General features: G+C 38.0%; 1 protein-coding gene across 5 annotated transcripts in view; it reads right to left on the bottom strand.

Moving 5' to 3' along the window:
- The window catches only part of TPST1 (tyrosylprotein sulfotransferase 1), a 160,355-nt gene that overhangs the window by 30,537 nt on the left and 115,745 nt on the right, over positions 1–14,073 (bottom strand). For 2 of the 5 annotated variants that reach the window (XR_012375708.1, XM_073884233.1), the window contains 2 exons: positions 3,401–3,477; positions 2,312–2,513 (listed from right to left, as the gene is read on the bottom strand). The exons of the other annotated variants lie outside the window; for them this stretch is intronic. Coding sequence is in view for 1 of the 2 variants with exons in the window: in XM_073884233.1 (XP_073740334.1) it covers positions 3,430–3,477 (48 nt within the window). In the remaining variant the exon portion in view is untranslated. Of the gene's footprint in view, positions 1–2,311; positions 2,514–3,400; positions 3,478–14,073 lie in introns of those variants that run through there. 5 annotated transcript variants of the gene reach the window in all.

Genomic DNA, 14,073 nt, shown 5'->3' on the forward strand with positions numbered 1-14,073 from the left:
CGACGTCCCTCCGCCGAGCCGACTTCTAAAAGTTCCGATTTTGTGCTCCGCAGCTCTAGCACTTGCCAGAAGCGGCCGACAGAGGCCCCCTCCCCCGCCGTCTAGCCTCCCGAATATCGCCTCGGATTCACTTCTCCACGCGTCCTACCTTCCAGTAAGTGGTCGCTTCTCTGTTCAGAGAGTTGTTGCTACTCTCTTCTTCGGTCTCCTGTTGAGTTCCTAGGTGTTCAGAATGGTTTGATCCCTATTCAGCTGAATTCCTGAGACCACACGAAATCCAGGTCTCCTACTCCACCATCTTGCTCCGCCCCTATTTAATATTTTTTGACTACTGCACTAAACCATCCATTTACCAAAGATTGACCATAATAAACTCCAAATGTAAGAAAAACAAATGGTTCCTCATTAGAGATAAATTCAACTTGTACTCTTCTATACCTATAGCCAATCAGAAAATATTATTGCTTTACTGAATTTGGGAAGTTTAATGTCTTCCTTTCACGTTTATTCAACAAGTATTTCTTGGTTATGAGAGATACTATCCTAGGTGCTCATCACACTGTGGTAAACAAGGTCATTGTGCTCAAGGTATTTACATTCATGTTTCTTAAAAACATCATTTCAAAGAGAGTAGTAAACATTTGTGCTGCTCACCAACATATCCAGGCCTTCTTTCCTCTGGCACATGAGAGGACTGTACTTCCCTATCTCTTGAAGTTAGATAGGACCACTTGATGTCAGGCATGGCTTTTATTAGCAAAACATAAAGAGGAATCCTGTGTGACATTTCTAAGAGGAAGCATTTAAGACTTTGTGCACAATTCTCCATGCTCCCTCTCTCTTCCTCTGCCACATGTTGATATAGAGGTGTCACAAGATCAAAGAAGCCTGAATGTTGAGGGGCGCCTGGGTGGCTCAGTCGTTAAGCATCTGCCTTCGGCTCAGGTCATGATCCCAGAGTCCTGGGATCCAGCCCCGAATTGGGCTCCCTGCTTGGCGGGAAGCCTGCTTCTCCCTCTCCCACTTCCCCCTGCTTGTGTTCCCTCTCTCACTGTGTCTCTCTCTGTCACATAAATTTAAAAAAAAAAAAAAAAAAAGCCTGAATGTTGAGACAACACATGGGACACATTGCCTGAGAGTAGCCTAGATTCCAGAAAACATTTAAAAAGTGACAAATTTATTTTAGTTAAGTCCCCTGAAGTCTGGAAGGGAGATTATACAAACTTCTCTCCACTGTAATATCTAAGTCAGAAAAAATACTGACATCTGCAAGACATCTTTTTTAACCCAGAATAAACTAACACTTTGTGGTTGCCTGAAACTCACCAGAGGTTCTCAAACTGGTTTTGAGTCCCTTTTGGGGATTTCATAAAGTGAACACTAATTCTGTCTTTAGTTATAGTAGACCTTTCCAGAGGCTACCTGACATGTGATATTGCAAAAGACTGAATACAAAACAGTTATGAGAATCTAAGTATTAAGTCAGACAATGAAGATATTTTGCAAAAATGTAAATACTCTTCTAATTCTTTTTGTTATAGAAAGTAGTTATTTTTCATAAAACTAGGCTATATTATGTTCATATATAATGGGTTTCTTATTTCTAAGTGAATTTAAAATATTTAAAAATTTTTCAGTTTTAGTTTCTAATAAAATAAACATTGGGATATATACACAGAGCATATAAACAAAAACTCTTGAGTCTGATAGTTTTTTTAAAGATTTTATTCATTTGAATGAGATCTTGCCATTTGCAACGACGTGGATGGAACTGGAGGGTGTTATGCTGAGTGAAATAAGTCAATCAGAGAAAGACATGTATCACATGACCTCACTGATATGAGGAATTCTTAATCTCAGGAAACAAACTGAGTGTTACTGGAGTGGTTGGGGGTGGGAGGGATGGGGTGGCTGGGTGATAGACATTGGGGAGGGTATGTGCTACGGTGAGTGCTGTGAATTGTGCAAGACTGTTGAATCACAGATCTGTACTTCTGAAACAAATAACGCAACATATTTTAAGAAAAAAGAAAAAGAAGAAGATAACAGGAGAGGAAGAAAAGGGGAGTATGTCAGAGGGGGAGACAAACCATGAGAGATGATGGACTCTGAAAAACAAACTGAGGGTTCTAGAGGGGAGGGGGGAGGGGGATGGGTTATCCTGGTGATGGGTATTGAGGAGGGCATGTTCTGCATGGAGCACTGGGTGTTATGAACAAACAATGAATCATGGAACACTGCACCAAAAACTAATGATGTAATATATGGTGATTAACATAACAATAAAAAAATTTAAAAAAAAAGATTTTATTCATTTGAGAGAGAGACAGAGAGAGTACAAGCAGCGGGGAGGGGCAGAACGAGAGGGAGAAGCAGACTCCCTGCTGAGCAGGGAGCCCAATGCAGGGATCAACCCCAGGACCCTGGGATCATGACTTGAGCTGAAGGCAGACGCTTAACCTACTGAGACACCCAGGCGCCCTCGAGTCTGACAATTTTTAATAATTTTGGTCCTGAAATCAAAAAATTTAAGAGTTGCTAGGTTAGACTATGCTTTCATCACTGAAGTTACCATTTTTCATATTTATCCCTCGTCCTTTTCCTTCCACATGAAAGAATTACTTTCCAGATAATTCCAGAGACTTCATAATAAATATCAATGTATGTCATCAAGTTTCTGATCAAAAGTACTTTAAATTGGAATGTATGCTTGAAAGAAATTTTAAGAATTCTGAAGTTTGTATCTCTTTGAACGTACTCAGGAAAAATTATTAAAGTAGAAAATGCTTTTAGGGAATAGTAATCTCATGACAGTACTGAAGAGAAATTCTACAAAATAATAATTGATATGCATCAATAAATGTCTTCACTGTTGAGTGAGTGATTTAATCTGAAATTGATTGAACAATTCAAGTTTTCTCTTTGTATGTCCTAATTAATATGCAACCATTACAGATGATCTAAATTAAGCTCTTAAATTATAAAATAATGTACGATTATAAGTGCAATATTGTTGCTGCAGTATGGAAACACAGTCACCATTAACTAGAATTCAGTGGTCAGTGACCTCAAAATCAATTTATTTTGGCTTTACAGATATCAATGAAGATGTAAAGCAGTCATCTCTCAAACCAAATTACCAGGAAATCCATTCCAGTCCTGGCCAAATGCCAGGCAAGACAGAAAATAAACTTCCTGAATTGATGGCTAATCATTTATTTTCTAGCAATGCAAATTTCAGAAATTAAGCTCAAGTATTTCTGTGTTTTCAAAAGGGCTCTTTTACTGTTTCACTTAAAACAATTTTTTAATGACTTCAAAAGAAGTATATTTATATAAAACTTAACAGAATTCAAATTCTGATAGTTGCATATACCATTTTATATATTTTTTCTCTTACCTATCACCTCTTGCATTCTGCAAATGGTATTAGATGCTGACACAAGACAGCACTAACTGGGAGACAAGGAGAGAGAACTGAAAGAAAAAATTAAAAACCAGTAATAACAATTATATGTTTGATATATTTTTCAAAATCCTGTTTTCAGGCTCTCCTCATTCTAATCCATATGGCTACAGTGCACATATGGGCAAGTGACTACCTTGCTGTATATCTTTCATACCCAGTCTGAAGACCCAAGCATGGTGTACAAGGCCATTCGAACTTTTTCTTCAACGTTACCATCTAGCTTCCTCTCCTACAACTCCCTATCCAATCTCATCTCCAAACAACAATCTGCCATTTCCAACAGAGCTTCATGTTCTCCTACCTTTCTACTAACTGTTCCCTCTGACTGAAATTCCCCTTCTGAACCTTGTCTTGGCCAGTGAACCTCCATTTAACTCTTAAAACTCAGCTAAAATATCAGCACCACTGTGAATTCCTAAATTGAATTAACTTTCTAGTCTTCTGGGGTGCTAGGTGGTACAGCTGGTTAAACGCTGGACTCTTGGCTTCCGCTTGGGTCATGATTTCAGGGTTGTGAGTTCAAGTCCCACATTGGGCTCCATGCTGGGCAATAATTTTTAATCTTCCAGAGTACTCAGTTGCCCTTTTTTGGGGGGAGGGGCAGAAGGAAAGGGAATCCCAAGCAATCTCTATGCCCACTGTGGAGCTGACGTGGGGCTCAATCTCATGACCCTGAGATCATGACCTGAGCCGAAATCAAGAGTTGTATGCTCAACAGACTGAGCCACCTAGACAGCCTCTTGGTTACTCTTTTTATAGCATCAATCACTTTACTTTTGGAATTAGTTTTTTCCCTGCCTCTCTCCCCAGTGACATTACCTTAATAGCAAAGACTATATGTCATTTATCTTTAGCTCATCTCACATGGCACCTAATAGGTACTAAATAAACTGCTGAATAGAAAATTAGAGAAACCGCACATGGTTATCTCAATAGATTCAGAAAAAGCATTCAACAAAATTCAATACCTTTTCATTATAAAAACACTCAACAAGCAGGAAAAGTAGCTTCATTAACATGATAGAGAGCACTTATGAAAACCCAACACCTAACCTCATACTTAATGGTGAAAAACTGAAAGATTCCCATTAAGATCAGGAATAAGACAAGGATGCCTACTTTTGCATGCTGTTCAATCTTGCACTAGAAGTCTTAGCCAGTGCAATTATACAAGAAAAAGAAATAAAAGACATCCAATTTGGAAAAGAAGTAAAACTATTTCTATTTGCAGATGACATAATTCTACATGTAGAAAATCCCAAAGATTCCACACATACATAAAATAGCTACTAGAACTAATAAGCAAATTCAGCAATATTGGAGGGTAAAGATCAACATATGAAAATGAGTGTTTAGATGCACCAGCAATGAAGAATCAAGAAGGAAATTAAGAATCCAATACCGTTTACAACAGCATCTAAAAAAAGACACCTAGAATAAATTTAAAGGGAGTACAAGATGGGTACAGTAAAAACAACCAAACACTAATGAAAGAAATTAAAGAAGACATAATTACATGAAAAAACATTTCCTGTTCATACATTAGAAGACTTAATATTCTTAAGATGGCATCACCCCACAAAGTGATCTGAAAATTTAATACAATCCCTATCAAAATCCCAATGGCTTTGTGCGCACGCGCACGTGTGTGTGTGCATGTGTGTAAATGGAAGAGCCAATCATCATATTCATATGGAACTGCAAGGGGCCTTGAAAAGCCAAAACAATATTGAAAAAGAAAAACAAAGCTCAAAAACTCACACAGATTTCAAAACTCACTCCAAAGTTATTTTTTTTTAAGATTTTATTTATTTATTTGACAGAGACACAGCGAGAGAGGGAACACAAGCAGGGGGAATGGGAGAGGGAGAAGCAGGCTTCCCGCCGAGCAGGGAGCCCGATGCGGGGCTCGATCCCAGGATCTGGGATCATGACCTGAGCCGAAGGCAGATGCTTAACGACTGAGACACCCAGGTACCCCTCACTCCAAAGTTATAACAATCAAAACACTGGTACTGGCACAAGGACAAACATATAGACCAATGGAATGAAATTGTGGCTCAAGAAATAAACTCAATCATCTATGGCCAATTGATTTTTCACAAGAGCACCAAAACCATTTAGTGGGGCAAAGAATAAGCTCTCCAACAAATAGTGCTGGGCCAACTGGATATGCAAAAACATGAAGTTGGAATGCTGTTTCGTTCAATGAAAATTAGCTCATAATGGATAAAAGACCTAAATATAGGAACTAAAAATTTAAAACTATCATAATGGGGCGCCTGGGTGGCTCAGTCAGTTAAGTGTTGTACTTTGGCTCAGGTCATGATCTTGGGGTTGTGGGACTGAGCCCTGAGTTGGGCTCAGCGCTCGGGGGTTGTCTACTTTTTCTCTCCTCCTGCCCCTTCCCCCTCTCCTCATGCACACAACTTTTTCTCTCTGGAATAAATAAATCTTTAAAAAAAAGAATGATCATAAGAAAACGCAGGAGTAAATTCTTCATTACTTCAGATGTGCCAATGGATTCTTAGATTTGACATCAAAAGCATAAGCAACAAATGAAAAAGCAAATAAATTGGACACACACAAATTAAAACCTTTGTCCATCAAAAGATGTTATCAAGAGAATGAAAAGACAACATACAGAATGGGAAAAATATTTGCAATCATGAATCTGATAAAGGTTTGATATCTAGAATATATAAAAAACTCTTACAACTCAACAAAATAATATAACCCAATAAAAAAAAGGGCAGCAAATTTGAAGACATTTCTCCAAAGATACATAAATGGAAAATCAGCACATGAAGAGATGTTCAAATTCATTTGTCATTAAACAAGTGCAAATCAAAACCACAATGAGATATCACTTCACATTTGCTAGGATGGCTAGAATTGTTTTGTTTTAAAAGGAAAATAACGGGCACCTGGGTGGCTCAGTTGGTTAAGCGACTGCCTTCGGCTCAGGTCATGATCCCGGAGTCCTGGGATCGAGTCCCACATCAGGCTCCCTGCTCGGCAGGGAGTCTGCTTCTCCCTCTCACCCTACCCCCTCTTGTGCTCTCTCTCTCTGTCTCAAATAAATAAAATAAAATCTTTAAGAAAAAAAAGGAAAATAACAAGTATTGAGGAGAAGAAACAGGTACTTCTGCACATTGCTGATGGAACGTAAACTGGCAAAACCACTGCGTAGAAGAGTTTGGCAGTTTCTCAAAAAGTTAAACATAAAATTACCATACAAAAATTACCAGGAATTCCATTTCTAGGTATATATTTGAGAGAAATGAAAACATGTCCACACAGAAACCTGTACATTAATGTTCATAGCAGCATTGTTCATAATAACCAAAAGGTGGAAACAATCCACATGTCCATCACTGGACAAATGGATAAACAAAGTGTGGTATAAATGAATCATGGAATATTATTAAGCCTTAGAAAGGACACATGAACCACAAAAACATTCTAACAGAGGCAGAAAGCAGATTAGTGGTACCCAGGGTGTGAGAGAAAGGAGGAATGAGTAATGATTACTTAATGGTTATTCTGAGGTTATGTAAAATACTAAACTAGAAAGAGTCGGTAATTATAACACTGTAAATGAACTGAATGCTGCTGGAGTCAGTGGCATTGTGCATTTTAATGTTAATAGTCATGTGAATTTTGCCTCAGTATTTTATTATCTTTTATTAACATATAATGTATTATTTGTTTCAGGGGTACAGGTCTGTGATTCATCAGTCTTACACAATTCACAGCGTTCATCATAGCACATACCCTTCCCAATGTCCATCACTCAGCCACCCCACCCCTCCCACCCCACTCCACTCCAGCAACGCTCAGTTTGTTTCCTGAGATTAAGAGTCTCTTATGGTTTGTCTCCCTCTCTGGTTTCATCTTGTTTCATTTTCCCCTTCCTTTCCCTATGATCCTCTGCCTTGTTTCTCAAATTCCACATATGAGTGAAATCATATGATATTTATCTTTCTCTGACTGACGTATTTGCTTAGCATAATACACTCTATTTCCATCCATACCGCTGCAAATGGCAAGATTTCATTTTTTTGATAGCTGCATAATATTCCATTGTATATATATATTCCACATCTTCTTTATCCATTCATCTGTCAATGGACATCTAGGCTCTTTCCACAGTTTGGCTATTGTGGACATTGCTGCTATAAACACTGGGGTGCACGTACCCCTTCAGATCACTACATTTGTATCTTTGGGGTAAATACCCAGTAGTGCAATTGCTCTATTTTCAACTTTTTGAGGAACCTCCATACTGTTTTCCAGAGTTTGCTTCAATATTTTAAAAGGTAATTAAGAGAATATTATGGATTTTTTGCCAATAAATTTGCAATATCAGAAGAAATAGACAAGCTCTTGGAAAACACAACTCAAACCAATTGACATAAGACAAAATGGATATTTGGTCTGTTACAGAAAAATGATCCATTATTTGAAATCATCCATGTTGTAGACTGCAAAAGTGACCTTGGTTTTCAACTCCCTTAATCCAGGCCACTTGCAATGTGACTTGGCAACTCAGAAAAGGTTTGAGAGGTTCTAGAGATTCTAGCAGGCTGATAGTGAAGCTCTTCCCCTGCATGAAGCCCATCCATAAAGAATGGGAGAGATGATTGTTTTTTCACACACATAAATCTCAACAAAAGACCATGAGGCATACAAAGAATCAAAGGAACAAAATAAAACTCCAGAAACCAACCCTAAACAAACAGATATTTATAAATCATATATCTCATAAGAAGTTAATACACAGAATATATAATGAATTTCTTGAATTTGACAATAAAAAAATCAAACAACTTGATTAAGAAACAGGCAAAGGACTTGGACAATTCTCCAAAGATGCTATACAAATGACCAAAAAGCACATGGAAAGAGTCTCAATATCACTAACTATTAGAGATATACAAATCAAAAACACAACAAGATATCACTTCATATTCATTAGTAATCCCACTAGGATTACTAGAGAAAAAAAAACAAGCCAGAAAATAAGAAGTGCTGGCAAGGTTGCACACTGTTATGCAATTATAAAATGGTATGACTGCTATGGAACACAGTGTAGCAGTTCCTCAAAAAAATTAAAAATAAGATTACCATATAATCCAGTAATCCCGCAGGGTCTTGATACATGTTTGTAGCAGCATTATTCACAAGGTGGAAGCAACCCAAACGTCCATCAGTGGATGAATGGATAAATAAAATGACGTATGTAAATATAATGGAGTATCATTCAGGTTTTTAAAAAGATTTATTTATTTATTTGAGGAAGAGGGAGATGGGGGGAAGGGCAGAGGAGAGTCTTAAGTAGACTCTGTGTCGAGTGCAAGCCTGATACAGGGCTCAATCTCATGACCCTGAGATCACGATCTGAGCCAAAACCAAGAGTTGAAGACTTAACCAACTGTGCCACCCAGGTGCCACTATCATTCAATTTTTTTTTTAAGATTTTATTTATTTATCAGAGAGAGAGAGCACACACATAAGCAGGGGGAGTGGCAGGCAGAGGCAGAAGGAGAAGCAGGCTCCCCAGTGAGCAAGGAGCCCGACGTGGGACTCAATCCCAGGCCCCTGGGATCATGACCTGAGCCAAAGGCAGATGCTTAACCAACTGAGCCACCCAGGCGTCCCATCATTCACTTTTTAAAAGCAAATCCTGTCATGCGCCATAACATGGATAAACCTTGAGGACATTATGCTAAATGAAATATACCAGTTATGAAAAAGACAAATACTATATAAATCTATTTATATTAGGTACTTAGAGTCAAATCCAGAGATAGAACGTGGCATGGTGGTTGCCATAGGGGGAAGGGAGAAATGGAGAGTTGTTTAATGGATAGATTTGTTCTGCAAGATGCAAAAGTTCTGGATATCTATTCCAATATATTTAATTGTAATATACTTAACACTACTGAATTGTTCACTTAAAGATGTTTAAAATCATAAATTTTATGTTATGCATTTTTTATCACAATAAAAATATCAATTCTAGGCAGGTGGCAGATCTAAATGAGAAAGGTAAAGCAATAAAGCTTTTAGATATAACACAGAAGAGTATCTTCATGGCCTTAGATTATGAAAAAGATTAAATGATATAACAAAAACACTAAACATAAAGGAAAAGGTACCAAATGAGGTATTAAAATTGGGAACTTTCATTCTTGAAAAGATAGCCTTAAGAGAGAGAGAAAAAGGCAAGTCAGGTAGGTGAGAGAAGATATGTGAAATACATATTAACTTTAGGGAGGTGGGTGGGGGAGATGGGGTAACTGGGCAATGGGCATTAAGGAGGGAACATGATGTGATGAGCACTGGGTGTTATACACAACTAATGCATCATTGACACTACATCAAAAACTAATGATGTACTATATGTTGGCCAATTGAATTTAAATAAAAAAACACATATAAACTTTACATATCAAAATACATAGAGAACTCCTAAAAATCATTAAGGATAAAGCAAACGGGGTGGGGGGTGGGGGGGATGGGTTAGCCCAGTGATGGGTATTAAAGGGAGCATGTACTGCATGGAGCACTGGGTGTTATACGAAAACAATGAATCGTGGATCACTACATCAAAAACTAATGATGTACTGTATGGTGACTAACATAACATAATAAAATAAAATTAAAAATAAAAAAGGATAAAGCAAACAATTCAGTAGAAAATTGGGTGAAAGACTTGAATAGGCATTTTATAACATAGTCCAGTGGCAAATACCATAATGAAAAGATGTTTACTCTCATTAGTTATTAAGTACATATGAATTTTAACCATAATGAGACATCACTGTGCACCAATAAGACAACACTAAAATTTTACTGCCTTCAGCTCAGGTCAAGATCCCAGAGTCCCGGGATCGAGCACCGTATCAGGCTCCCTGCTCAGCCGTTCACCCTGCTTGTGCTCGCTCTCTCACTCTCGCTCCCTCTCAAATAAATAAATAAAATCTTAAAAAAAAAAAAAACCACTAAAATTTTAAGAGATTGATTCTAACAATACTGGAAATGTACAACAACTGAAATTCTCAAATACACACGGGTGAGAGAGTAAACTGGTATAATCACTTTGGAAAACTCTTTGGCATTATCTCCTAAATTTAAACATACAAATACTCTATTACCCATCACTTTTACTCTATGAAGAAAAAGATTAACTCAGCAGGCCTAGGTTGTTTAAATGCGGCACATTCCAATGAAAGGCCTGTTTTCAGGACTGGCTATTGGTTGGCTCCTGGGATCTGAGTTCTGAGTGTTCTGTCTATAAGAATGCCTTTGCATGTCTGAGACTTTGGGTCAGGCTGTACCAGTACGAGCAGACAGTTTATGTTAATAATTTATTTATGGTGAATACCTGTTTTTTCCCCGGTGGGTCTGGAGCATGAGAAACTGAAGTTACAGACACTACAGGCCTGTGATTGACCCCCAATAAAAATCCTCAGGTGAGCTGTCTGGTTGGCAACAATTCACATGTGTTGTCACACATGTTGCTGGGTGAATGAAGCATATCCTATGTGACTCCACAAGAGGGGACACTTGAAGATAGCACATGGTTTCCTCCAGAGTTCCTTCCTACATGCCTTTTCCCCTTGCTGATTTTACTTTGTATCCTTTTGCTGTAATCAACTGTAACCGTGAATATAAGAATTAGGGATTACCGTGAGTAATGTTGGCAACTCCTAACATACTCTTAGGAATATTCTCAACAAAATGCATATTCATTTTCACTGAAAGACATTGACAAGAACATTGTGTATCAACATTAAAACATCCCTAAAACAAATAGTTGTATAATCAAAGTCTAATATTAAATAGCAAAAATGAACTACTGTGAAATGCAACCACACGAATCTCACATATATTAAATGAAAGAAACCAGACAAAAACGAATACTGTCAATGCCCTCAAGAGAAAGACTACCAAAAATATAGCTGTAGTTAAACCTGTCAGGTTTATTACTCATTTCAAGAAGGGAAAACCCACATCATGGGGAAATGTGGGTGTCTCAGTAAAAGAGTACTGGAAAGGACTTATATGATGCAGGTTTTGGTTAGGTGATTTGGGGGAAGAGTCCAAAGAAACAGGGGCTTGCTCTGGATTGGGTGCCACCAACCAGAAGGGATGATTCTATGACTGGGTATCTTACTTTTTTTAATTCAAATTCAATTAGCCAACATATAGTACACCACTAGTTTCAGATGTAATGTTCAATAACTCATCAGTTGCATATAACACCCAGTGCTCATCACATCACATGCCCTCCTTAATGCCCATCACCCAGTTACCCCATCCCTCATCCCCCTCCCCTTCAGTAACCCTCAGTTTGTTTCCCAGCATTAAGAGTCTTTCATGGTTTGTCTCCCTCTCTGACTTCTTCCTATCCTTTTTTCCCTCCCTTTGGGTATCTTATTATATCTTATCTAGAGGAAGGCAGGCTAGAAGAAGCAAGACTAAAGCGATTATCGGTAAATAGCAGTCACCCATATTAGACAAGAGGTGGGTGTCTGGTATTTTGTGGCTTGCAAAGTGACCTTAATTTTCTCTGCGCTTAGGCAAAATTATCAAGTGGTCCTTTCTCAGTCCATCATTGTTAAAAAGTCATACTGTCTGATGTTGGCATTCTGTGAGATCATTTATATCCAATAGGAGACCAACATGTCCTAATGGTGAGCACAAACCCAGCTTCTAATACACTATAGCCTAGATGTTGTGTGAGATCAGCTCCTGGTTGTCACAGGCTGTTTTTCTTCCCCCTCAATATATACTGTATGATTCCATTTATATGAAGCTTAAAAATAAGCAAAATCAACTCCATCATAAATTCAGGACAGAAGTTGGGATGCCTGGTTAAGTGTCTGACTTTGGCTCAGGTCGTGATCCCAGGGTCCTGGGATCGAGCCCCACATCAGGCTCCTTGCTCAGCGGGGAGCCTGCTTCTCCCTCTCCCTCTGCTTGCCACTCCCCCTGCTTGTGCTCTCTCTGACAAATAAATAAACAAAATCTTAAAAAAAAAAAAAGTGAGTGCAAATGGCAAAAAAAGAGAAAAATCTAGGAATTGTCTAGTAGTTGAAATACCCAAGACCACTCTGATGTTTTAAAAACTGCCATAAAATATATACATATTCAAAAAACAAGGAACAAGAGAATATTTTCTTAATATAGCAGGCAGGTTAAAAAGAGTCAAAAAATAGGTGCTCCTGGGTGACTCAGTTGGCTACACATCAGACTCTTGATTCTGGCTCAAGTCTTGATCTCAGGGTCATGTGATTGAGCCCCATGACGGGCTCCATGCTGGACAGGGAGCCTAAGATTTTCTCCCTCCCTCTCCCTCTACCCGCCCCCCTACCCCAGAAGCTTGCACTCTCTCTCTCAAAAAATAAAATAAAATAGCCAAAAATATAACTGTTAAAATGAAAATGTACCAGATAGGTTAAAGAGATTAGAAACAGAGAATGAGTGAATTAGAAAATGAATCCAAAGAAATTACCCAGAACATAGCAGAGAGACATGAAAGAGATGTTAAAATATTTGGAGGGCAGAATGAAACATTTTAATATTCAAATAACTATGGAGTCTAATGACCAAATGCAGAAAATGGAGAAAACACAATTTTCAAAGAGAAATGGCTGAAAATTTTACAGAAGTAATGAAATATAGGAATTTGCCTAAAATAGGTACATAAAGCAAAATAAATAAAAGAAAAAAGCCAAAGTTAGGCATATTGGCAGTAAAACTACAGAACAGTTGTGTGTATGTATCTCTCTATATATACATAGGGACACCCACCTGATAAAGATCTTAGACACAAGTACTCACATGAGCAAGGGAAGTGGTAAATATGTACATAACTTTAAGTAAATATTGTCTATAGAAAATAATGACTGTCTAAATGTGGGGTTAAAAAAAGAACGAAAATAGTCAATAGTAACAGCAAAAACATTAAAAAGGTAGTTATTAGAGGTAAAAAGTCTGGAGATTCAAATTATTGGACAGCTTTAGATTTTATCAAGTTGAGTTTGGACAGCAACATGTAAAGGCTAACAAAAGAAAAAAATGTCTGACTTTTTATTGTTTGAAGATTTATTCATTTCAGAGAGAGAGAGAGTGAGTGTGTATGCTAGAAGGGGGAGAGGCAGAGGGAGAGGGAGAGAGAATCTCAAGCAGACTCCCTGCTGAGCGTGGAGCCTGACATGGGGCTCAATTTCATGACCCTGAGATTATGACCTGGGCTGAAACCAAGAGTTGGATGCTTAACCAGCTGAGCCACCCAGGTGTCCCAAGTATGTCTAACTTCTAAAACAGCAGTTGGGGAAAATGGAATTTTAAAAGTCAGGAAAAAAAAAAAAAAGAGACAGCAAGAATACAAAAGAAATGGGAAAAATAAAAAAAATGTTTGAAAAAGGAGTTTAAAAATATAAGGACAATATGTCAGTAATACTAATAAATGTAAAAATAGGAGTCCAAGATGGCGGAAGAGTAGGAGATCTTAATTTCATCTGGTCCCAGGAATTCAGCTAGACAGCTATCAAATCATTCTGAACACCTGTGAACTCAACCAGGGATCT

Source organism: Callorhinus ursinus, unplaced genomic scaffold, assembly GCF_003265705.2.
Source record: "Callorhinus ursinus isolate GAN/ISIS: 27379988/994484 unplaced genomic scaffold, GSC_fseal_2.0 scaffold55, whole genome shotgun sequence".
Taxonomy (NCBI): Eukaryota; Metazoa; Chordata; class Mammalia; order Carnivora; family Otariidae; genus Callorhinus; species Callorhinus ursinus.